This window comes from Ursus maritimus, unplaced genomic scaffold (assembly GCF_017311325.1).
Source record: "Ursus maritimus isolate PB19 unplaced genomic scaffold, ASM1731132v1 scaffold_7, whole genome shotgun sequence".
Taxonomy (NCBI): Eukaryota; Metazoa; Chordata; class Mammalia; order Carnivora; family Ursidae; genus Ursus; species Ursus maritimus.
Genome location: NW_024426885.1, coordinates 9,554,691 through 9,580,063, shown reverse-complemented (window position 1 = coordinate 9,580,063; position 25,373 = coordinate 9,554,691). Strand labels below are relative to the sequence as shown.

General features: G+C 52.6%; 1 protein-coding gene across 1 annotated transcript in view; it reads left to right on the top strand.

Moving 5' to 3' along the window:
- The window catches only part of BTBD16 (BTB domain containing 16), a 40,906-nt gene that overhangs the window by 7,642 nt on the left and 7,891 nt on the right, over positions 1-25,373 (top strand). Inside the window, exons 4-9 of the mRNA XM_008685325.2 lie at positions 14-157; positions 3,584-3,673; positions 4,650-4,764; positions 8,553-8,622; positions 9,968-10,098; positions 16,818-16,937. Coding sequence (XP_008683547.2) covers positions 14-157; positions 3,584-3,673; positions 4,650-4,764; positions 8,553-8,622; positions 9,968-10,098; positions 16,818-16,937 — 670 coding nt within the window. The remainder of the gene's footprint in view (positions 1-13; positions 158-3,583; positions 3,674-4,649; positions 4,765-8,552; positions 8,623-9,967; positions 10,099-16,817; positions 16,938-25,373) is intronic.

Here is a 25,373-nt window from a genome sequence, read left to right as displayed (position 1 = left end):
ATTCTCTCCTTAGACGTGATTCTCACTTGTCTGGGCTCCAAATGGGAACTCCACCAGCCCCAGCTTTTCCAGTCTGAGACCTTGGCCAAGCTCTACCTGATGGCACTGGCCCAGGGCACCACCAGCCCCACAAAGGAACTGGAGAGGCTTCTGCGAGGTATTTTCTTACTGGCACTCAGCATAGAGCCCCAAATGCTCTCTGGTTTGAGGGTCCCCAGCTTGGCGTTTGGTCATCCGTTTGGAGATCAAGGTGACCCTGGCAGATAAGAGCAAGGCCCATGGTGTGACCTCATCACGGGATTTAACGTCGGTCTGCAGCTATAATGTAGGAATAATAGTTCTCCCTAGGTTGCTTTGAAGCCTAGAGAAGGTAAGTCACCGTGAGGTTCTAGAACGATGTCTGGCACGTACGGGGCGCTCAGTAAATGTCATGTATTTTTCTCATAAGAACCCAATCCTGCCCAGCCAGCTGAAATGGAGACTCTACCTACTTCTTTGAAAAGAGCAAACGGTTGTGTTGTGTCTTCTGATGGGCTTTCTGGAAGGAAGGCATGGTTCGGACACCTGGCCCAGTGTGCTGTTTAGAGGTTTCATGTGTACGTCAATGTTACGTTTCCTTTGCTTTCTCTTTTCTTAACTTCACATCATTCCATAAAGTATTCAGGTCACTTCTTTCTTTACTTCTTTCTTTCCTTCTCTCCCTTTCCAACTCTAGTAACCCCCAGGCTCCCCTCTCTGTTCCCTAAGTTCCTCTCCAGACGCACTGCCTTCTTTGGGTAAGACAGATGGGCATCATTTGAGGACGACTTCTAAGCAGGTACCGTGGAAAATGCAAGGTCTCCAAAGCCACACAGCGGCCAGTCAGAGGGACTGCATTTCCAGGACGGGGCGGCAAAGCTCTGTTATTCCAGAGCCAGACAGGCTGGCCAGCCCCCCAGCTGCTGCCCCACCCTGAGCCTGGAGAGAGGGCCTGGCTGCCAGCCGGAATCAGCCCAGGCCACAAGGCCTCTGACTCAGTCCTTCCCCGCTGTGCTGGGGGCTGAGAGCAGGCTGCGGCATTCCCGGCACTGGGACGACCCTCACTCAACAGTCTCCTTTGCTCCTTCCAAGCGTTTGTCCCAGTGTCTTTGAGAGTGGGACTGAGCTCCAGCTTCCACGTCCCCTGCACCCAGGTCAGAACACTCCCCAGGCACCCAAGGAAAGGCCGTGGAGATCCAAACATGAGTGTATTGAAAAGCAAGAGAATTTGGAAAGAGAAGACGGAGTTCTGCTAATGCTGTGGTCTTTGACACTCTAGGACGGTGTCACTGAAAAGACTGAGCCCTGCTAAGACAGCCACTCTGCTCCAAGCCCCCTGGGAGCCTGGGCCTGGCAGGGGGGGGGGCATCCAGGTCGGCGCAGAGATGAGACACCCCCTGCCCAGACTGTCACAACTTTCAGGGTCTGCGCCTGGTCCTAGGGATCGTGTGCCCATGATGTTCCGTGGACACGGCCAGCCTTCGTGCTCCTGCGAAAGCAGGACGTGCGTCACAAGGACAGTTTGGATAGTCTCGCGGCTACTGCTTTGTGTGCTACTGTCCTGGAGTGGCGGGCGCCGTGCAGTGACCACGCACGGCTGTCCCAGCTGCTCATTTTCCTTCCACCAAGAGTCCAGGACGAGCCGTACTTCTGCAGGACCCGTTTATTCTCTAGGAGGAACCCCCAAAAGGAAACGGTACACTTTTACTGAAAAGGAGCCACTTGGTTTCAGAGTACCTCAGAAGCACATGATTAAATTATTACTTTCCTGTTCGATATTGAGGTTTTCGGTAAAACAACAGCAATATTGAAGTTCTGTCTTCCCCTGACTCTGACCTAGCAGGTTATCTTCCTTTCTTTTTTTTCTTTTTTTTTTTAAAGATTTTATCTATTTGAACACAAGCAGGGGGAGTGGGAGAGGAAGAAGCAGGCTCATAGCAGAGGAGCCTGATGTGGGGCTCGATCCCACAACGCCAGGATCACGCCCCGAGCTGAAGGCAGACGCTTAACCGCTGTGCCACCCAGGCACCCCGGTTATCTTCCTTTCTTCCCTCGACAAATGTCGAGCGCTTAACTTATCCTAGGCACTGGGCTAGGAACTCGGTGTCCGGGGGTTAGGGGACAGACAAGCCAACCTGAAACGACGCCAAAGCACAAGGAAGAGCATGACCGGTCATGACACGAGCTACCAGCTCCGGAGTGCCTCCTCTGCGTCCCCAGCGCGGGTGAGCGACAGTGCCGCGTACGGGAAGGAGGCGGTCCTGAAATCCCGGAGGAAAAGGAGCCAGAGCAGAGAACAGGGCCTGACACCCGCAGGTGCTCAATAAATATTTGCCAAACGAGAGCCTGAACAGAGCCAGGTGCCGTGAGCGTGGTGGGAGAGGGCTCGGTAGCCCCGTGTGCCCGAGAGTGGATCTTTGTTCTGCCCCCTTTTCTCCGTGGTCTTTGCGGTTCGCAGTGTGACATCCTTTTTTGGATCCTGACTCATGTCATTTTTCATTACCTAGAACCTTGAGCTCACTAGGCTTTGGATTCTGCTGATAGAATCCCCTCATTCCGTTAACTCGGACCAATGTGTGCAAGACCGTGTCGGGTCCTGGGGAGGGAGTGGCAAGGAAGCCAGCCAGTGTGCCCGCCCAGCAGAGACATGACGTGGTAGCAGGTGGTGGTAATAGTGAGTCTGGGAGGAAAAATAAAGCCAGTTTGGGGGAAGGTGGGGGTGGGGTGCTACCTTCCATATGGAGTCAGGTGCATCTCTGATGGGGGAGGGATGGAGCCCCGTGACTCTTCTATGGAACAAGCCACAAGGAGGCAGTTTTGGGGTCCAGTGAGCCAGAGACTAGTGGTCTTGGGTTCCCCGGAGGGGCTTTGGCTTTGTGCAAAGGGCTTGAGATGCCACTGGAAACCTGAGGGCCGTGGGTGTTATAACTCACATTTTAGAATAAGTCTCAGTGGTTGGGGGAGGCTGGCAGTGAATCGGGCTACCCCTTTCCTGCCTCCTGGGAGCCCTTAGTGGCGGGGGTCCCCTGTTTGGACGTCTGTGGGGCAAAGTCCCAACAGCCACTGGGCAGCTGCCTTCATCCCACACTCATCCCTCAGCAGGTGGTCACTGTTGTCCCATCTCATGCCAGGTCAGGTGGGGGGCTGGGGGTACAGAGATAACAGAGGCCCACCCCTTGCCCTCAAACTGCTCACAGCCTAAAGAGAGAGAGGGAGGAGGCGGGGAGAGAGAGGGGCAGGGGCCAGTAAAAAATATCACATACACTGAGAGCAGCCGTTTCCCAGTTTCGGCAGCCGTAGTGGCTGAGTAAGATGAGTGGGGAAGGCGGCCGAGGAGGGCACGAGAGCTCTGAACTGTTTCTGCAACTTCTTAGGCATCTTCAGCTATTTCTAAATAAAGAATCATTTCAAAAATGCATCCCCTAAACAAGCAACAGAAGCAAAACATGGTGTGGTGAATGCCAAGGTCAAGGTTGTACAAAGGGCCGTTGGACCTCACACTGTATCTTATACAACTCACTGCAACTATCAGGTCCTGACGTCCCCCTTCTGTTTCCTTTACTAGCTCAGTTGCCTGGGAAGGTCAAGGAAAGACCCCCCATAAAGAAGATGATCATTTCCTTGAAGATCAATGACCCCCTGGTCACTAAAGTTGGTAATGTACACCAGTCTTCTTATGCCAAGAATGCCCTTGCACCAGCGGCCCTCCCAGATCTGCAAACACAAACAAATTGCACATGGTGTTCAGTCCTTCCTTATTAGAAATAGCTGAGCGGAGCAGAGAAGGTGCTAGAGAGAGGTGCTCATCCCCTGAAAAGAGGTGTGGAGGATGCCGAGGAGGAAGGACGTAGCAGGCATTGGGGCAGACCGATGATAAGGAAGCCCTCTGGCCCGCCCTCCCAGGGCCGCACTGGACATGGCCCTCCCTCGCTCCGCTCACCCTCTCCCACCCCAGCCTGGCCCCCTGGAAACAGAGACCGACTTCTGTCTTAATGCCGCACGTGTGCAGCCACATGCTGTCATGGTCTGTGGATCTGCAGGTCGGGACACCATCCGCGGAAGCCCTGGGCAGGCCGGTTGTCCCCAGAGAGCACCGGGCCGGGCTGTAGTGCTGATGGGGATCAGGTAGACTGACTTAGAATAAGCCCAGTCCCTCTGCTCCCGGGTCACAGGAGCTCAGTTCTTCGACATGACATCATCCTGGCCCTTGCCAGGAGTCCTTAACCTTTTTGAAGACCCCAGACTCCGAGGAAAGTCTGCTGTAAGCTAAACGTCCTCTCCAGGCGCACACAGCATTCTGGACATATCTGGGCAGTCACCTCCCAGCACAGCACACGGAGCCCAGGTTCCCAGGACCCCTGAGGCACAGACCCCAGGCTGGGCTTAGAGCAAGTAGCGTTCTTTCAGCAGGAGCTGGTTTTTCTTGGGCTTCGTCCTCGACTCCTTTGGGGAGGGTGGGAGCCCAGGCTGGAGCTGTGCCCAGGTCCGAGCAGGTGCATTTCCTCTAAGGGCATCTTTGCCCGCCCAGCTGGGGACACTCGAGCATCCCGCAGGGAGGGCACCCGCAAGTAAGGGATGCAGGGTACAGAGCCCCAAGCTGACGGCTTTCTCTCTCGGCTGCTGCTCCCCAGCCTTCGCCACGGCCCTGAAGAACCTCTACTTGGGCGAGGTGGAAATGGACATGGATGATGTGCTGGGCGTGCTGGCTTCCGCACACATTCTCCAGCTCGGCAGCCTGTTTCAAAGGTAAGTGTGGCAAGGCGCGGGCCCGGGCCCGCCCAGGGCAAGGTAGAAGGGGGCCCTCCTGGCCCGTGGAGAGAACGTTCCTCTTCTGTGGGCTTGGACACCTGGGTTTCTCGGCACAGAGCACAGCTGAGTCTGCTGAGGCCCTGAGGCACTCATTCACACGTAATGAGCTCACAGCGGGGCCACTGCCCCAGCAACTTGCTCCTTCCAGCCAATCGGTCCTGACTCACTGCATGCCGTGCAGGTGGGGCTCTCTGCCTGGGAGCTAGTCTACAGGTGTGCAGCGTGACTTCCGGGGGGCGGGGCGCGAACCATGCTTGCTTGTCAGTTTCACCCACATTCACTTGTAGCCAAAAAGCCTCTCATTTAGCGCATACACAGCCCAGCTGGCCGTTCGAAGACAGGCTGACTCTTCACTGTCTGGATTTACTTTTCCTGCTTGTTTTTCTTTATATTTTTATTATTACAAATATTGCCCATGATAATTGTAGATCTTTTAGAAGAGTTAAAAACGCAACGATCAAAGTCCAAATTGCCCGCCAATCCGGCTGCCCATTTGGGGGCACAACCTTTCTCCTGGGTGTTCAGACCCCGCTGGCCCACCGGGGCTGCCCATCAGGGGGGACAACAGGGGGAATCAGGAGGCGTTTACAGTGGATTGGCATCAAATGTGAAAGCTAGTTCAACCTGCCAAGTGGGTCCATGGGCACTGAGAGAACGTGTGCGTGCTGAAGGAGTGAGGGGGAAATGCAGCTCCGGGCGCTGAGATTCAGAGGCTGCCAGGTTTTTTGTTTTTGTTTTTGTTTTTGTTTTTGTTTGATTGAGAGAGGGCAGAGGGAGAGGGAGTGAGAGAATCCCAAGCAGATGTTATGCTGAGTGCAGAGCCTGATACAGGGCTCAACACCACGACCATGACCAGAGCTGAAATCAAGATCCGGATGCTCAACCGACCGAGCCAGCCAGGCACCCCAAGCCTCCCCGTTTTCATTAGGCTTTTTCTGCAGAGCCAAAAGCAACCTAGGGTGTGAGCAGCAGGGGCTGTGCTCAGCCCTGTGGTTAGCTGTTCCTTGTTCTAATGTGCCTCAGTGGTCTCAGCTGTGAAATGGGGCTCCTTACATTTGACCTACTTCGCAGGACTTTGTTGGGGGTGAGGAGATGTGCTCTGAGATGGAGCATTGCCGTAGTCAGACCCTGCCCTCAGCTCTTGGCGAGGGTGACCTCATTCCTCCTCCCTGCAGCCCTAGCAGGTGGTGCATGACTATGTCCACTCCACAGGCAAGACAACTGAGGCCTCATGAGGTGAGTAACCTGCTCAAGGCCACAGTAGAGCAGCCAGAACTTGCAGGAAGTCGAGGGCCCCAGAACCTGGGCCCCTAACACTGTCCGTTTCTGCTTTGCTAGGGTGAGGTGGTGGTGTCACCCGCTCGCTCATGGACCGAAGCCTTCCTGCTCCCCTCCCTTCAGGGGCATTTGGTGAAGCTGGGTTTGCTTGGGGCCAGTCACCTGCCAGTTTATTCCATCCCACCTTCAGTCACTCATCTGCTCCTTTAAGAACAATGTCTCGGGTGTCTCCAGGACACCGAGAACAGTGAGGACGAGAGGGACAGAATCCCTGCTCTCTAGCACTTCCTGCCCTACAGTCTCCAGGGCACAGGAAATGAGTAAAGTGGACTGAAGGATGGGGATCCCAAACGGGACATTTTGTGTTATGATTAATTTCAAATAAACAGGTCCCTGTGATTAACCAGAACAGTTCTTAGAACTCCCCTTTTCCTGTATCCTGTAATATTGCCCCATTCCAGTAACATTTATGAAAGGTTAAGTGAACCAAATGGAAAATCGTTGATGGGATTCATTTTTTCTAGAATATTTTGTCCCTTCCCTTGGGCTTTTCCAGGGATGTGTGCCTCCTGCACTCAAATCCCGAGCTCCAAGGTGGTATCTTCTAGCTCTCTGATTTCTTGTACCTGACATGATTCCACACAGAGAGGGGACTCGGGGCAGCAATGGTCTGCTGGCAGCTTGCTCCACTCTCCGCCTCAAGACTTTGTTTGAGGAAATGAAGGAAGGAAGGAAGGAAGGAACGAACGAACGAACGAACTTCCCGTCCAAGTTAAGGGAGGACAAGGGCTGCTCTGGAGAGGGCAGGGCAGGACCCCTCCTGAGACTCGTGCTGGTTTCAGCTCACTTTCTGTAGAGCCCACACAGCCAGATTCAACCCTGAGGAGAGTTGTGAGCCCGTATCTCATTCTTGGGGCTCCTGAAGTGACTCAGGCCAGACACCCGATCGGGAGTATCAGGAAGCCTTATCGGGGATGCAGGCTCTCGAGGCCTGGGCGTGACAGCCGAGGGGACTAGAGTCTTGACAAGGTGTTCGAGCCCGTCAGCTCAGCCTGACCTGCAGGGTGGGTGGCTGTGGGAGGTGGGAGAGCAGCGGGTGTAGGCAGAGCCAGGTGGTGGTGGATGGTCTGGGGCTCACTACACTGGGGCTGAGGGTCTGGCTTTTGCTGAGATTTCCCACGCGCCGTTGCACTGCACGCACCACCCATCTGCAGCTCCGTGCAGCCGTAGTAGTAACGACTACCCCACAGCTTCCTTGCTCAGGACGTTCCAGAGCAGCTGTTTCCTGGTGCTCTGATATCTCTGACCCGAAAGCTGGAAGGTCAGCTCCCTCCAGGAGCAGGGTCTGCAGCGTCCGTCTATCAGCCCTGGCTGCCCTACGGCAGGCCCAGATTCGAAGCCCCAGCTTACTCTTGGAGCCCTAGCCCTGGCTGTTTGGGGCTGAGCCAAGCATGACAGGTCCTTCGTTTTCCTTCCTCCACCCCATGACCTGTTTTAAAGGTCAGAGTAGCAAGGGCTGTGGAGATAGTGAGCTGTCGTTGCACAGGGGAGCAAACCTCAGCCTGCTGGGGGCCGATGGGGCTTGCTCAAGATTCTCCAGGTGTTGTGGGGGGTATTAGAGGTCAGATCCAGGGGGGCCTGGCACACAGCTGGGCTGGCTTCACCTGCCTTTGAGAGGCTGACGGTACAGTTGGCAGGGGTGTGGCGGCACAAGCCTCAGTGTGTGTGTGTGTGTGTGTGTGTGTGTGCGCGCGCGCGTGTGTGTGGTTGGGGGGGGTACAAGGGTGTGTGTAGGAGTGTGTATGTGTGTGTAGTGGAACAGAAATGCCCTGGATCACTCTGATAGCATCACAAATCCAGGTGCTGGACAAGACCTCAAAAGTCATCTTGGCGGAGCTCCCAGCCAAGTGCAAAATCACCCCGAGGGCTGCTTAGGTCTGGATCCCACACCACTGAGAAGACCTGTCTTCGGGGGGTGCGGTGTGTGCACGCGGGTTCCAGCTGGTCCTGTTCCTTGGTTTCGTGCATTGCGTGTCTGCATTGGCACAGCTGGGGTCATGCGTGCTGCGTGCATGTATGTGCGTGCTTCAGGCTTGCTTTGTGTCCCCTGATCTGGGGAAGCCTGACCATTCCAGTGCAGCCTGGCCAATGAGTCTGACAGTGAGAAAGAGGGGGCACACGTGAGCGTGTCAGCCTTGTGGAGCACAAATTTCTGTAATCCAGCTCCAGACCCAGCTAATTCTGCTTGCGTGTCTCACTGGCAAAAACCAGCACCGGAAGAACACAGTGCCTGGTGGGCAGCGGGACCAGCACCTTCCGCACACCCCCTTTTTGCACCTCGGTTCCCACCCCCACCACCATCCTGGAGTTGATGCAAACCTCTGGGGTTGCCAGCTTCTGTGAAAGCAGCCTGGGGCCCTCCAGAAACCGCAGTTCTCTCTCTGCAGGTGCGTGGCCATGATGGTGAACGGACTCACGCCAAGCACCATCAAGGACTTCTACCTGGCCGGCTGCAAGGTGAGGATAACCTGGACAGATAACCCCAGGGCATCGCACCTGGGGACCTTCAGGAGCACCTCATGCTCTAGGACTTTGCCCACCGTGCCCAGCTCTAAAAGAAAAATCTCTCTGAAAGCACCCACTTATGGGTACCAATATTTTATTTTGCCAAGGAAAATTTGCCAATTTAAAAAATCTTTTTATTTTAAAAGGACATTTTAAAACCAAAAATTGAAAAAAAAATGAAAAAAGAATAGACTTAAAATTAGGGGGTCAAATATAAGCATAGCCTTTCTCACTAAAATAACAGTCTTCCAGGACATTCTTGTTGGAGTCAGGTGAAATTGTGCGTGTCCCCCTGCCCGGGGCCGGTCACTGTGTCAGTATTGGGAATAAATGATGTAATCTTAAGGGTCACATTATCAGAGGAGAACACTGAGACCCAAGGAGGGGGTTACTCTGATCAGAGTAACAGCTTCTGAGTGGCGGTGCTGGGCTCTAACCCCAGGCCATCTGATCCCAGCCTTCCTCTGTGAGGCCACCATTGACCTGCAAACAGTCACATCTGACCATCATATGTTCGCGGTACAATCAGCACGTCACAGTGTCTTGTGATGGCCTCTAAGAAGGTACTCACTGCCTCTTTTGTCAAAGACGGTGCAGTGCCCTCACCTTCACTCCATGAGGGACTAGAAAGTCACTCTGTGGGCAGCATTTTTGCACTGCGGCCAGCATTTCTTGGCCACTCTTTGGCCTGGGAAGGACTGTCACCCCAAGGACATGCAAGGTGTACTAAGACCCTGTTGAGGTTCCTGGCCCTGGGAGATCTTTCTCTTGGACTTTGATGTTACGGTACGTGCCCCTACCAGCCTCCACGTGGGGTGCACCCTGCAGGCCCTTCCCTGATCACTGACTGACTTTGCACACCCAGTGAATTCGGTGTGCAACCCTGTGATCAGATCACCAGGGTCTGCCCCCAGCTCCGCCACTTGCTAGTTGGATAAGAAGGAAACGGGCACATAGGATTGTGGTGAGGATTAACTGAAATCCACCTAGTGCAGGGCCGGGAGCATAGCAAACCCTCCAAAAACGTTACCTGCTGCAGTGTCTGTGTTTTGTTTTGTTTTGTTTTTTTTTAATAATGATTTTTTATTATATTATGTTAGTCACCATACAGTACATCCCCGGTTTTCGATGTAAGGCTCAATGATTCATTAGTTGTGTCTGTGTTTTGAAGTAAAGATTTGAGCGTGTCTGCGGCAGGACACGCCTGGGAGCCCGCCTGTGGCATCATCATAGGCCAGCAGAGGGCGCTGGGAGTTCAGGGATCTCTTTATCCATTGGCTTTTCGTTCCCTTCTCAGTACAAGGAAGAGCAGCTCACCACTGCCTGTGAGAAGTGGCTGGAAATGAACTTGGTCCCTCTAGTGGGGACACAGATCCACCTCCGGAAAATCCCGCAGGAGCTGCTTCACAAGGTGCTGCGGTCCCCCAGGTCAGAGCTGGTCCCCAGGGGTGCTGTGTGTGGGACCAGGAGTTGTCCCTGGAGTGGGCCTGGGGCAGCAGGGCTGGTCCCGGAGGGAGGTGCTCCAGGGGGCCAGGCCCAGTGTGCACTGCTCCATCCCATACTCCCCACCACCCTGCACAGCCAGCCCCAGGTGGGCGCCAAAACGTGGAGCACTGGGGGTGGGGGTGGGGATGACTCCCTTCACACTGCTTCACTGGGGTAGGGACCCTCTGGGTGCCCGCTGTCTCGTTACCCATACGGGAATTAATTCAGTAATTGCCTACGTAATTAAAAAGACATCCTGTCACATTAATATACATTCACTGTGGAAAATGGGAAACAGAAAAAATCAGAAAATCAGAAAACAAAACCTCTCATCCTAAATCAGTTCCTATCTTTAGCCCTGCTCTTCTCCTGAACATTTCTGACCCAGACAGCTGTTTGACCTGACCTCAAGCTAACACCCAACCCTTGGGGCCCCGCCCTGTGTCCCTTCGCCAGCTGCTCAAACTAGAACCTTGGGAGTCCTTCTGCACACCCCTTGGCCCTCACCCCCGGGTGGGTCAGTCACACTTCCAGACTCAGCCCATCTCGATGGGCTTCTCCTCTCGGGCACCAGCCGGAGCCCAGACCTCCATCAACTGTTGTCTGGACCCCTACAGGGACCTCTCACTAGGGTCTTGTGTCTGCTCTTGACCCCCACCAAGAGCGTCTCTAGCCAAAGTGCCGCTGGTGTGCCCGTCTGCCCCTCTGTCTCACCGGCCACGAGGCACCCACGGGGCTACCTGAGACTCCAGTCCTGCCGAGCACCTGCCACCCACGGGTCTGCCCTCCCTCCCGCCTAAAATGCCTGGCTCCTGGCTGAGTCCTGCTGGTCCTTTGAGTCATTCATAGAAACGTCCCCAGTGCTTGACCTTTGAGGTGATTTCTAGTATTTTACCAATATAAATATAGCGCCTTGGTGACCTCCTGCAACGTACATGTCTTTATCTCAGGTTATTTTCCCACATTAAATTTCTAGAAGTACCATTATGAAGTCGAAAGGACTTTCTGTTTTTGTCACAAGTGAAAAGTATTTTTAAAAATAGTCTATGCAAAAATAATTTCAACCTTGAGTTTAAATGGTAAGAACGGTACAAAGAATACTTATATACCCTCTACCCGGTTTTGGTCAATCTCTGCTATTTGCTCGGTCGTCAGCATCTGCGTGTCGTTACGTACCCACATCTTGTTTCTCTGGGGGTAAGGTGCACACATCAGGTGCTGTCTCTCCTAAACGCTTCAGTGTTTATTTGCTGATAAAAAGAACTTTTTAATGTAATCACAATGCAGTTATGAACTGCAGGCAATGTAGCATTGATGTCAAGACCTAACATCATTGGCCTGGTACTCTCCTCTAGAACATTCTTTCTTCCAATGCAGGGCCTGGTGTAGGGTGACAGATCACTTACTTGTCAGGACTCTTTGGGCCTCTTTAAAAGGCTCTTCATACCCATGGCAAGATACCAAGATTGTATCCCCTTAGGGCAAATTTCAAAAGCGAGGAGTAAATTCTACTAAACGCTTTAGCCATGTATTAGAAATGAAATGCTTACTCATGCTTATGGGATGGAAAGCATTCTGATTTCAGAAGTTAGATCTGGACAGTTTCATTTCACTGTTGGTTTGAATTTACTGAGTGGCTTGCGATGCCCTCACACTTAAAGAGAAAGGAGGTTGCTAGAACAGAGTTCTGGTGTTGAGGGAGACCGTATTATCAGGAGGACCTCGGGAACCCCAGCCCGGGAGCACCGCCGGGGCCCTGGGTGGGCTCCTGGTGTCATTCTCCCCACTCCCTGCTGCTTTTCCGCACATGTGCCCTCCCCCACTCTCCAGTAGAGCAGAGGTTACACAACCGGTGAAGGAGAGGTAAACAAGGCATCCGTTAGACTTTGCCTAACACTCTCCCTCCCTTGGAAACACTGAGCTGTCGCACCCTGGTAGCATTTAACCAAGAAAAGGGAAAAAATTGTCTGACCACAGCCAGAACCCTGGTGATGGCGTGGGCCTTACAAACGTACACGAGTCAGGAAAAGAGGTCAAGCACATTCCGCGTCGAGTGTCTAGACGCACAAGCTTGGGGAGACATGACTGATGTGGGAACGGGGTCCTGCTCCTCTGGCCCCTCCCCAGGAGCTGTCTGCACACAGTCCAGAGTCATCCCAGCAGCAGGAGGGAAGAGCCCTGCATGGCCTCGAGCACGTCATCAGTCCTTGGGCCTTGGAGGCACCTGGCTGGCAGCCCCAGACCTCGTGTTCGCTTTGCCCAAGGCAGATTCTCCTGGCTGCCCTGCTGAGGTCCAGCGGCTGCCTGCTTTGAACCTGGATGGAGGTGGGGAACAGAAGGTGCTGGGAGACGGGGCCCAGCCACACCCGGTGCCTGGCGGGGCTGTGAGACATTTAGCCAGGCTCGGGCTCCTCACCTGGGCACGCCAGTTGGCTGGTGGGTCTGGCACCTTGGACCACAGCTGATGAAGAAGAAACCTTTGGATGAGTTCACGTTTACCGAGCACTTTGGAGTATGTGCCCTGCTCTGTACACTGTCCCTTCCGACCCCCTGCAGCCGTGTCTGATAGGTACAGTTAATGTCCCTAAGATAAGAGGGACAATAAAAGGCAGGCCTGGGCCAAGCCCAGGGCTCGGGCTCCAAGGTCCAGGCTCCCACCCTCCATGCTGCACGGCCTCTTTATTTGTTCCCGAGGCCACGCTGCCCAGCAGCCGGAACTCAGGACTGGCTTGTCCTGGCCAGTCACATGGCCCTGGAGCCGCTGTGTGGAAATGCCAGCCCACGAGGGGTCAGCGATGGCACATGCCCCGGGCCCACTTAATGTAGACGGCGGCCTGTCCCCTGGCTTGCGGTCATGGTGTTTGGGTCTCTAAGCCTCGTGGGAACAGCGTCCCTCTCAGCAGATGCTTCAGCGTCTGGGCCGTTCGCCTTCCCTTTCTGCATTCCCTTTGACCCCATCTTCCTTTGGGTTTCGTAAACAGCCTTGCATAAAATACACACAGTTTTCCTGACCTCTGGGGCGTCCGGTTTTTCATTTCTTTGCCTGGGCCTTGGGTTGCTGGTTAAGTTTCTCTTTAGAGGTCACCGCTGGGTTACCCTGTTCCGTGAACTCTAATACTATGAAAGCTTCATTCCAAGTTATGCTTTTCTGGAAGCCAAGCTCCTGGTAGACAGGAGAAGTGGAAAACTGTGCCAGCTATCCAGTTCCTATCTGCGCGGAAAGCTGCCCTAAACCCGGGCTCTGCCCACTTCTCCCTGGCTTCCTGCCCATGATACCATCCGTCTTGAGGGCTCAGGAATTCCCAGGAGAAGCCACCCCTGTCCTCCACGGCGAGCCTGTCCCACAACATCTGGACCACCATGGGGCATGGCTCTTCTCTGGCTAATGGCAATGATATCTACCAACTATTGAGCACTTGTGGTATACAGGACACTTTGGGTTATCAGCCTAACTTGTCCAGCCACCAGTGAGCTCGGTACTGTTACCTGCGTCTTCACCTATGGAAGGGAGGTTATGGGAAATGGAAGGACTGGTCCGGGTTCCCTGTGTGCAGCAGGAGAGTTGGGATTTGAACACAGATCTGAGTGGCCTCAAAGCCCTAGGTCTTCACCAGCCCAGCCCACTGCTCTGCTCTGCACGGGGACTCATTTTTCCCTATTGATAACCAAGATCAATAAGGATATTGACGATTAGTGTTTATTGTAAAAAAATTTTAAAGGTAGGAGACTAATAGAAAACACAATTGGACCCGCCTCCCGAAACGAACAGTGACATTTTGTCATAAGAAAGAAAACATTACCAATAAAGCAGAAGTCAACCATGCTCCCTCCCCAGCGTCCTCTTGGCCTCCCTCCCTCCCTGAAGACAATCAGATCGTTGCCGTGGGCCTGCATGAACCCAATCTATGTGATTATATTCTTACTACATACATGCGTGTCTATAAATAATTCGTAATATTGTTTCATAAAAGCTTAAACTTCAAAGCAGTGCTCTCGTAGTGACTGTAATGTCCTGTCGCTGACATTATTTACTAACATAATGTGATGTGTTCTCTCCATGTCAATACTTACGTATCTAATTAGCATTTTAAATTTGATGTTGTACAGGGTTCCAGCGAATGAATAGATAGCAACTTTTCATTCCCTACCTAATGGCCTTTTGTTTCATTTTGCTTCATTTGCTGCCATCGATGCTGCCCTAGGCACCCTTGTTCACGCTTTCTTGTTTGCACCGATGCGGCCTTCTCTATAGTCTGTACTCAAAGGGGAGCCTTTATTATTTATGTATAATTTTCTAAAAAAAAAAAGACAAACAGTGTCTTGTTAACAACATTTTCCTCTTAAGGAACAAATACCAGTTACCTCCCTGTGGCTACTGGTGAGCACCAGGAAACAGGTAGGACAGCCCAGATGCTCACCTGTGTCGGAGGGAAGTTTGGGGGTTCTGGGAGGCCATCAGAGCTCCTAAGTAAATGAAACTATGTTTGACTGTCCTCAGCAGGAACCAGTACTTTAGAGTACTGGTACTTAGCCTAAAGACGGAGGGCTGGGGCTGCCTGGGTGGTGCAGTTAGGCGTCCAACTCTTGGTTTCTGCTCAGGTCGTGATCTCAGGGTCCTGAGATCGAGCCCCGCGTCAGGCTCCATGCTCAGTGGGGAGTCGGCTTGAGATTCTCTCTTCCTCTCCCTCTGCCCTTCCCTCCCCCCAGGTGCACACGCACTCTCTCTCTCTCTCTTTTTCTCAAATAAATAAATAAAGACAGAGGGCTTTATTTGAAGAGTTACCCTTCATAATGAAAGTGAAACCAGGACCCTGATTCATGGAGCCCCAATGACTCCTCCCACGTTGCTGTCTGCTCCTCTCTGGCGAGGTCCCAAAGAACCTCTGGGCTTGGGGACCTCGGGCTTCAATTCTGCACCAGGAGTCATATAGCTCCCCAGCCAGAGGTGGTTGGTGGGCTGGTGGAGTTCTGTGTGGGCACATCATATACTAAGTGGCTTTGTGACATCCCCCATCCCTTCTCACCATCGTTGCCCAGACAGTGACCAATTTGGTCCTGTCTAGCCAGCGTCAAAGCCCATGTATCTGTAGGTGGCCTGAAAGCAAATAAAAGCAAAAAGACATTCTCCAGGGGCCAGAAATAGTGTGAAAGGTGGGTGGGTGACATTTCCACTTCCCTTTAGAGTCTCCACTTAGCTTGGGTTCCACCCACCAAGACCACTCAAAGTGTGGGTGCAGAGGCTAGGATAGGTTTTGAAGCCAGTGCGCCAGCCTGTGGTCAAGATGGGAAATATCAAGGGGTTTAAGACACGTTGCAATGACTTCTTAGATAATCAAGTTGTTGGAGGCTTTAGAGACGCTCTTTGGGAGACCCCCGTACTTTACAGAGTTGATATTGTGGGGAGTGACGCTCCTTCTCACCACTTGTTTCTAGTTAAGAAGTCTTATGCCCTGCAGCCAGGGCCCAGCCTGCCACTTAGGAGTCAGAGCTGCCGTTCGCTAGCATGGTCCTACGTGCCAGGCGCCACACTACTGATCTGTGTGTGTGTTGTCAGTGCCATAATGTCGACACCCCAACCAGAGCCTGGGAATGTGTTCAGTTGCATGGCAAAGGGGAAAGAAGGTTGCAGATGGGTGACCTTGAGCTGGGGAGGGTGTCCTGGATCACCCAGCTGGACCCAATAATAATCACAAAGATCCTTGCACGTGGAAGACAGAGGCAGGAAAGTCAGAGCCGGAAGGAGATAGGAAGGTGCTGTGCTGCTGGCCTGAGGATGGAGGAAGGGGCCGCAAGCCATGGGATGTGAGTACCCTCTAGAAGCTGGAAAAGCAAGGAAATGATTCTCCGTAGAGCTTCCAGAAAGAATGTGGTCCACACCTGGATCCTAGCCCAGTGAGATCTGTTTTGTTCTTCTGACCTCCAGAACTATAATATAATAAATGTGTGTTGTTTTAAGCCACTTGATTCATGGCAGTTTGTTATAGTAGTGACAGGAAGCAGTGTGCCGCCCACGTAGCCTCTAGCAGCTTCTATCACCACTATCTATGGATGAGGGAGCTGGGGCCGCGGGGCCACCAAGTAGCCTGCAGGGGGCTCCACAGCCAGCTTGGGGCTGGACTGACCCACCCCCAGGTCTGACTCTAGAATCCTGCAAACTTGACAAAGTTATTTTGCCCTCAGACCCGGCTGGGACTAGGAGGCGATGATTGAGGCATATACCTCAGGGGCAAAATTTAAGGGGACACCAAAAGACCTCAGTTGTCAAGATACATATATTGCGGTGCAATATTTTAAAATGAACATTGATCCAAAAAACCACGATGAACAAAAAATAAGGAATATATGCCAACTTTGCAGGATCGTTGTACGGAATTAAATGAAAGAACAGATGGAAACATCTCAGACGCACCTGTCTCCACACTGGCCGTTGCTTTGGCAGCACAGAGGGTGGGGGTCAGGCTGCGGAGGGTCCCCTCCCAGCTCCGCTGTTCACCGGGTCCCCTGACCTTGAGAACATCATTCAACATCACTTTGTCCGAAGTGACCTACAGACTCAGGGCTGGCGTTGCCTCCTTCCTAAACTCACGATCAACTTTTTGTTTTCTTACAAATGGCGTGAGCGGTTTCTACTCCTAAAATTTCTTCTCTTTTATTTTGTCCAGGTTGTTTACTTTTAATGAGTATCATCTTCTGAAAACGCTACTTTTGTGGGTCTTCTTGCAACTGAACCACAGAATTCAGACGGTGCCGGTGCATGAAACGGTGCTGGCATTTTTTAACAGGTAACGTGACTTAGCGTGAATTGATGAAATGCACGCACATGGTGTTTTACTCAGAATACCTGGAGGAAGAGCTGCAGTGGAATGATTTTTCATAGCACCGTCCAGAGCGCACGGAATGCAATTTTCTTTATGGGATTTAAGAGTATGGGACACCTTGGAGCCACTGATTACTTAAAAACGTGAAGAACGGGTAGGTGTTACAACTTGAGATAACCATGTGCTTCTTCTGAATACTTGTTCTGTCCGGTGAAAGACATGAAGCCCAAGGTACTCCTTTCATTCAGGAAAACGTATCACCAAACCACACCGACCTTAAAAACCTCATGTTTAAAATGTATCTAAATGAGACCAGGTCATCCTCACGGACGTTTCGCGATAGCCCATGACATTCTGAATTTTCTAGACAAAGAAAGATTGCTAGAAAAAGGTTTCCTAGAAAAGCATTTGAATGCACCAAGGTTTCATAGAATTGGCTCCGTTTCTTATACTCTGTAAACTTACAAATTCTAGAAGTTCTGGATCTCAAAAGTTCAGTGACAGATAATAATTTCAGTTTAACGGACGCCATTAAATTATGCTTGTTAAGTGCAATAATTCTGATAAGTACTTTCTACTTGGAATCTCCTAAGACTTTGGGGCTGGTTTCATTCCCATTTTACAGATGAAGAGACTCAAGGTGGAAGGGAACTCTCTTGTCAGAGATGATGCAAGTGACAGGGTCTGACTTGAACTCAGGCCTGCTGAATCCCGAGACACTTTGCTGCCCGTTCCTGGAACGGCCGATAGGACTCCTCTCGCGCATCTGCTCCAGCTGGTTCAGTAACAGCATCCTGGGCACCGTGTTAGAAAGATTCCGAGGCTGCCTCTAGGTTCAGTGTTACTGTTAGCCGAGGACTTGCTGCGCCTCCTCCCTTCTCTGGTCCGCCCTCCGCTGTGAGAGTTTTCTATCTGTTCATTCAAGAGCGCCCCGTTAGTAGAGAGAGCTGTGGCATCTTTGGGGCAGGGAGCAGGGTCGGGGGAGGGTGAGATTGGCAGTTTACGGGCTCCCTTTCGTGTCTCTCTAGCCTGCATTAAGACGGAATATGCTCACATCACGCGGGCTGGCTGTGGAGTTGGTGGCCCTGTCGCCAGAGACAGTCCCAGGAGGTCCTCAGAGGGTCTGCCTGGAGGAATTCAGGGATGCCGTTACCTTCGCTGTCAGGTGGAATGGGGCTTCCAGACACGATAAGGTGTGTCCAAGGAAGCCAAGAGGCTCCATGTCTTGTGCACATGTGAGTTTCGCAGATAAACACACCTTCTCCATAGTCACCAGCGGCTCGACCTGTTTCAGCCAAGTGTCATTTGCATTGTTCTGAAGCATTTAGTCCTTCTCTGGAACATCTGCACACCATGTTAACTGCAGAGCTCATTTTTCCTGCCTCATTATTTGGGGAAAGCAGTATTCAGTGCCAGAATGACATGCACTTTGCTTAGTTTCTATATAATTTGCTTTGAACTCAGATGCTTAAACCACCCCTTCCACTCTTTTAATAGCCCAACAGACACTTTTTCCTATGAGTCACACGCGCCAGGAAAACTGGCTATTTGGCTCCAAGTTAGCATTCGTACTGGAAACGTCTTAGAACCGGGAGGTAGGAAATGGGCTGGGATGTGGAAACTGGGTTTTTAATGTGGGAGAAACAGCGGGAATGAGGCTCTCAGGTGTGTAGCTCCTTCTGCTGAGAGTGGGGTGTCCTCGGTTTTCCTGAGCTGGGGTCTGAGGCCCCTCCCCGCCATCATTAGCTTTTCCGTTTCTCTCAAATCTACACTGGTTCCATTTTGAACCTCTTCTCTGCAGCGTTTCCCAAGCCCCCGACGCCACCTTGTTCCTGTTTGGAAGCCACTTGTGAGTGTCCATGTGGAGCCCATGGGCGGTTCTCCTCCCGTCCCAGGTCTTCTGCCCCAGAACAGCAGCACCTTGAAGGTGCTCCCTTGTCAACGGCCTCCACCTCCCAAATGCATGTCCCCAGAGTCCCCAGACTCCTTCACCTAGGTTATCAGCACTTAACCGCTCCTGCTTACCTGACCCCAGCCTGCTCCGCCCCCTCTGCCAGTCTATCCATGGCGGGGCCTCCCCGGAGAGCCTCTGTGACCGGTCCCCTTATGACCACGTGGCGTGTACCTACAGCCTGCCTTTCCAGGAACATCATGAGCAGCTTGAAGAAGGGTTCGGGGGCCCTTATCTCACCCTTAGCTTACCTGGCATTGTGCTGTGCACGGAAGGGCTTCCTGAATGATGAGTTCCCATCAGTCACTTTTGTGTAGCTTAGTTCCGAACCCTCACAGAAGCGGGTCTTCACATGCTGAATTCAGAGAATGTCTTGTCTGCAGTAACTAGAAGTAACAGGGCTCACGGGCAGATGACTGGTGGCGGGTACCCATTTGGTGTTCTAGACAAGGAAGGGTTCCAAGGCTTTCTCTAGGCTCAGGGAGAAATCACGTCTTGGTGGGTCTACCCCAGACACGGCAGTGGGCGGTGGTGGTGCCTGTGCTCCCATATCGGCCACCCCGTCCTGAGGATCCCTGGGGCTGACCCGCAGCAGGGCAGAGCCTCGGGGCTGCTGGCCCAGTGGGGCTGGTGGCCTGAAGGCTCGGGCTGCGAGAAGGCCTCTCTGCTCTTAGTGGTCACAGCCATCTTGGGCCAGAGCCGGGTCACCAGGGGAGCGGAGCTGCACAGTTCAATGAGGCCAAGGGGGACAGCTAGTCAGGTTTCTGTGGCCACCAACAGGGACATGCCAGGGGAATTAAAAGGTAGGACAGAGGGGCAGCTGCATCTGGGAGACAGTGTGTAGGCTTAGGAATGAGAATCAAGGGACGCCTGGGTAGCTCGGTGGTTAAGCGTCTGCCTTCAGCTCGGGGCGTGATCCCGGGGTCCTGGGATCAAGCCCCGCATCAGGCTCCTCTGCTGGGAGCCTGCTTCTTCCTCTCCCACTCCCCCTGCTTGTGTTCCCTCTCTCGCTGTGTATCTCTCTCTCTCAAATAAATAAATAAAATCTTAAAAAAAAAAAAAAAGGAATGAGAATCAAGGAAGTTGACCCTTTGGCTCAATTTTTAAAGTTGCAACTATCCGTGATATGATATAAGTGACAGAGTGATTTATAAGGGATCTCCCAATGCCCAGAGTGGACATTTTGAGGCCATCACAAGCTGGGGACTTCCCCAAAGGGACTGTACTTGATAACGTGTGGCAGTGGGCCAAGCTGCCCGAATCTGAGCTAGCAAGGTCCTATGAGCCCTGGTGAGCAAGGCCACACTGCAGCCCTGGGTGTGGTCGTGGCTAGCCCAGGGTCCAAGTCAGAAGGCTTGGAGCAGTAGTTGTGTAAAAATAGACCAGATACCCCTTTTCTGATCTGTCTTAGCAATGTCCAGAAAACAAGCCAGGAGGGAAGTATTTGAAGTGTTGACTCTTCCAGGGCCAACAGTGCATGCAAGTAAAGACACAGGTCCAAGCCTTTCTTATTCTCCCATTTTCTTTTATTCATCGATTTTTTTTCAATTTTTTATTCATTCAACACATAGTTATTGAACTTGCACTCTGTGGCAGGGACACCGACGGAAAGGTGAAGGGGAAGTTTGTCTGCCTAGCTAGATGTGTCTGTACATCTTCCAACTTATTTTCTTTTTCTTTTTTGTTTTTTAAAGATTTTATTTATTTATTCGACAGAGATAGAGACAGCCAGCAAGAGAGGGAACACAAGCAGGGGGAGTGGGAGAGGAAGAAGCAGGCTCATAGCGGAGGAGCCTGATGTGGGGCTCGATCCCATAACGCTGGGATCACGCCCTGAGCTGCAGCAGACGCTTAACCGCTGTGCCACCCAGGCGCCCCCCAACTTATTTTCATTACGAAGTATGGTAGTATAAGAAGGGAACACTCGTGTGTGTGCGCGCACACACACACACACACACACACACACACACCCTCAGCACCCGCAGTCTGTTTTCTGGCAATGGTTAATTTAGAAAAACAAATAGGCTGGCCAGAATTAAATTTAACATTTCCTTGTAGAAAAAACAAAAAATGTAAGCAAAGCTGTTGCCTCTGTCTGCAGAGGAAAAGTCATCATTTCTTTCCAGTTAGCCGTCTGAGAAGTCCGGGAGGGCTGTAAAATCTCCTCGCGGGGAGCAGAGCCAGAGGCAGGCAAACGTTTCACATTTTTAAAAGCACATTTTTAATCAAAGTATAAAATACATACTGGAAAGTGCGCAAATCCGAAGTGGATTTCGACCAAGTGCACACACCTGTGTAAGCAGCCCCCAGCCCTGGAGACAGACTTGGCCAGCCACCTAAAGTGTCTTATCTCAGTCCCCACCTTTCCCAGAGAAAGGCAAACAACATCCTGGCTTCCTTTCCTTTCAAGATGTCTTGGCTGCTTTTGAACTTTGTATAAATAGAAACTTACAGTATACACTTTTTAACGTCCGCCTTCCCTTTCACGCAGCGGACTATCTGTAAACTCCATGCAGGGACAGGTGGCCGGCGAGGGCAGGGGGCGTGCTCAGGATCCGACAGCAACGCGGTGGTGGAGTGACTTAGGTCTCCCTGATCTTTTATTTTGAGATTCTTTGGGTGGAGGGAAAGTCATGAATAGACCTGTAATTCTAATCCTTAACTGATTGATTAATCAGTAAATGGGCCCCCTCTCCAACGCAAGGATGGGTCCCAGCAGTGGACTTAACGAGCTCTCCAGAAGGAGGTCATTGAATGCCGCCAGTAAAGCCAATTTCTCCATAATCCCAACTCCTAGATTTCCATGAGCCCTGCAGCTGAGTCTCCCCTCCTTCCTCGGCCCTATCCCAGTCTGACCCAATCTTTACAGCATTGGCCAAGGACTCCTCCAGGAAGCCTTTCCAGATCTCACCTGCCCACTGGACAGATTCCTCCTCTGAGCTTCTCTCTTTGAAGAGAGAACAAGAGACATGCTGACCCGTGTGAGTGGGCACTGGCCTGACAAACCCAACACTATGCTCCCCACATGCCCTGTGAGGGGAGCCTTGGAGGAGAGCCACCCCACCTCACCTCACATCCCTGACACCTGAGCCCGCCGATGTCTGCAAGAACATGATTTGTGATGCTGTGGGACAGGGCAGCCAGCAGCCATGTGTCTGCTGTGATTAATGAGTGGCATTTGCAGATGTGGCCACAGAGTCATCATGAAACTGGGCACCCCCGGTGTGACAACTCTGATCTCTTAACCAGAACATTCATTTTGAAACGTCCCATGAGTCACAGACGTGAGCCATTCAATGGCTCTGTCTCAGATAGCCAAGCCCTGTGCAGGGAGGTGGGTATATTCGGGGGCAACAGGGTTTCTCATCACTGGACTTTGGTGTCGCTTGCCTTTTTTATTTCTTCTCTTGCTCTGACCGCGCTGCCCCTGTTCCCCTAGAGTCTGGCTTTCTGGAAGCTGAATCTCCCTTGTTTTCAAAGTCCCTAAATAGTATTGATTCCTACACCTCGCTAAGTTTTCACTTCTCTTCTGTGGCTTCTTGGCTTTCCACCCAAACTGGGAAGCCCCAGCGTGTCGTCTTCAGTAAGCGTAGAGACGTGGCAGGAGCCTAAGGGGTGTAAAGTGTCTGATGCAGGAGGTCCTTACAAAGGGCAGAGAAGATGACATTACACAGGATTTCGAGACCCAGTTCTGCCTTTGGGCAAAAGTCAGGACCGACTTCATTGTCCAGATGCCATTAGATGGGGTCTCAGTGAATGTCTCACAGGACTTAGCCTGGTGAATAAGCAGGCAACCACAGCAGGATCCTACAAGTACAGGAAAATCAGCATACAGTAGCCTGATCCATGTGCACAAGTGCGTGTGTGTGTGTGCACGTGTGCGCTGGGGACGGGGACAGCTGGCGTGCCTCGAAGAGACGCTGTGCGCGAGTAGAGGGAGGGTGGGACCAGCTCCTCATCCATTTCATTCAGTCAACAAACCGCACGCCCGCTGAGCAAGAGGCGCCGAGAGTAGGAGAGCAGAGCAAACAGATGGCAAGCCCTGTCTCCGTGCATTACCGCCTGAGAAGCAGAGACAGACAATACGGTCAGTAAATAAGACGTAGGCTAGTATACAGCGGCCCTGGGTCTGGCTCCCGCCCCTGCCTCGGACTGGCTGGAAGACTCTGGATGAGGACCTACCCTTCCTGCATGGACGTTAGCATATCAGGACAGATGCAAGTTCACAGGGACTCGAAGAACAGACCCCTGGTGGGAGCTTCTGAAGGACAGGAACGTCTAGTAGGTGGTGGCGGTCGTGGCAGCAGACAAGCATTTTCACGTGCTGTGCTGGGGGTTAGGAACCTAGAGGCCCGGGTCCTGGCTCCCGGCTGGTGGAAGGCGTCCAGGTCTCTACTGAGTTAACGTTTTTAAAAAAGGCATGTTCCTTTCTTATGGTGAGTTATTGCCCCAAAATGTGCAACTTTTTTTTCAAACTTCACCTTAACATGTAAACTATTATTTCATGTATTGTTCATAGAAATGATGTTTTCATCCTCATTCTTTTTTATTATGGTGAAATATACAGAACATAACATTGACCATTGTAACCACTTTTATGTGTTCCGTTCAGTGACAGTAAATAAATACATTCACACTGTTGTGCAGCCGTCACCTCCTTCCATCTCCAGAATGTTTTCATCTTTGCAAACGGGAACTCTGTAGCCACTCAACAGCTACCAGCTAGCCACCCCCCGGCCCGGGCCGCCGCCGCTCTGCTTCTGTCTCTCGGATCCCACTACTCTAGGGACCTCGTGTACGTGGGATCGCATAGTATCTGCTCTTTGTGTTGGGCTTATTTCTCTTCGCATAAAGTCCTCAAGGCTCGTGCATGGAGTATCCTGTGTCAGAATTCTGAAGTGTGTATTTTAAGGCTTAATCTGAAGGGCTGGGGTCAGGGGCCCTGAGTCAGCCGCTCACAGGAAGGGTAAATGGCCGGCCCATGACAGGATCGGGGAAGTGAGAAGGCTGTGGTGGAAAGCAGCTCTAAAATTACAACCAATGCCAGTCAGAGGGACACTTGCCCCGGGCACTGCCTTTCAGGAAGTCTGTGGGGGATGTGTCCCCGGGCCCTTGAAAGCAGGACCTGGAGCCAACCTGGGTGTGTCTTTCAGTCTCAAGGTCTATGAACTGTCCTTCCCGAAGGGGTCACGACCCGAGGGTTTCTTGAAGAACTTGAGGAGGCAGACACCATGGCCTGAAGTTTGCCGCAGAACAGTCGGTGCTAAACCCAGAGCGATCTTGGCGCAGACAGCACCGAGTGCCAGGGGAAGCCGTGCCGGCTTTCCATCCCGCCGGCAGAGCCATGCGAGGACGACCCTACTCAGGGTCCGCTTCCTCTCCCTTTGTGTGAAGTGGGGTGAATGCCCTCCTCCTTGAGCCCGAGAGTCCCTCCAGACAGTTGAGCCAGGTGAGGGGGAAAACGCACCGGGCCGTCCTCAGGAGGCCTGGGGAGAGTCCTGGCTCTGCGACAGTTGACGTCAGCGGGCTCCAGGGGCGGGGCTATACCGGCTGGTTCAAGGTGTCAGACCACAGCCCTCTGATGCTTTCCGATTGTAGAAAATCAGCTGCAGAGGCCACCACTTTCTTCCTCTAAGGTGGCCCCCGGCTTGGGCCATTTAGAGGGTGGCAGTGATCACAAACGCCATGCACTTAGCCAGCTTGAGTCCAGGTCCCTTTCCCAGGGACGAGAGGACGGTGGTGGTCATCACGAGGTGGGGAGTCCTTGCTGGTGTACTGTGCCCAGCACCGTCACCTTTACCCTTCCCAGCTACCCACAGAGGCACACGTGGCTGTTGTCCCCATGTGATGGAGAAGGAGATTAGAGCTCAGGGAGGCTCAGTCACGTGACTGATGGCCAGCTGGCCTGGGACTGGAACCTGGTCTGTCTCGGCTCCAGGGCTAAGCTCTCCGAAACGTGGCTGGACAACGGATGAGCAGATACATGACCTCGCAAGTCAGCCGCCACCAGGGCCACGTCCCTGTGACCCAAAGGGATCTTAAAGTCCAATCACATGTCTCAACGGAGCTCTTTCCCGAATCCTTGGAGAGAGGAGGTCTGTCCAGAGAGCTCCTGGCTGATGGGCTATCGGGTCTGAGCACCTCTCCCAGGGAGACTCAGGGACCTTGGGCTCCCCACCTGGCAGCCTTCCCACAAAGCTTCAGAGTTGGTGCCTGGGGGCTTCCGAGTTGCAGGAGAAGTGCTGTCCTCTTACCGTCCTTTCCCTTCTGGGCTGAAACTGTTTTTAACCTACAGCTCGGCCGGCACTCACTTCTCGGGGCAGTGCCGGGCTGTGGGGGCCTTTGCCAAGGGTGCAGTCTCATTCCCCAGAGCGCTCAGCTTGGCGGGGGTGAGGGCGAACTGTGCCAGCTCGGCCCTTCTTCCTTCCTTGACACCTGCACCCCACGTG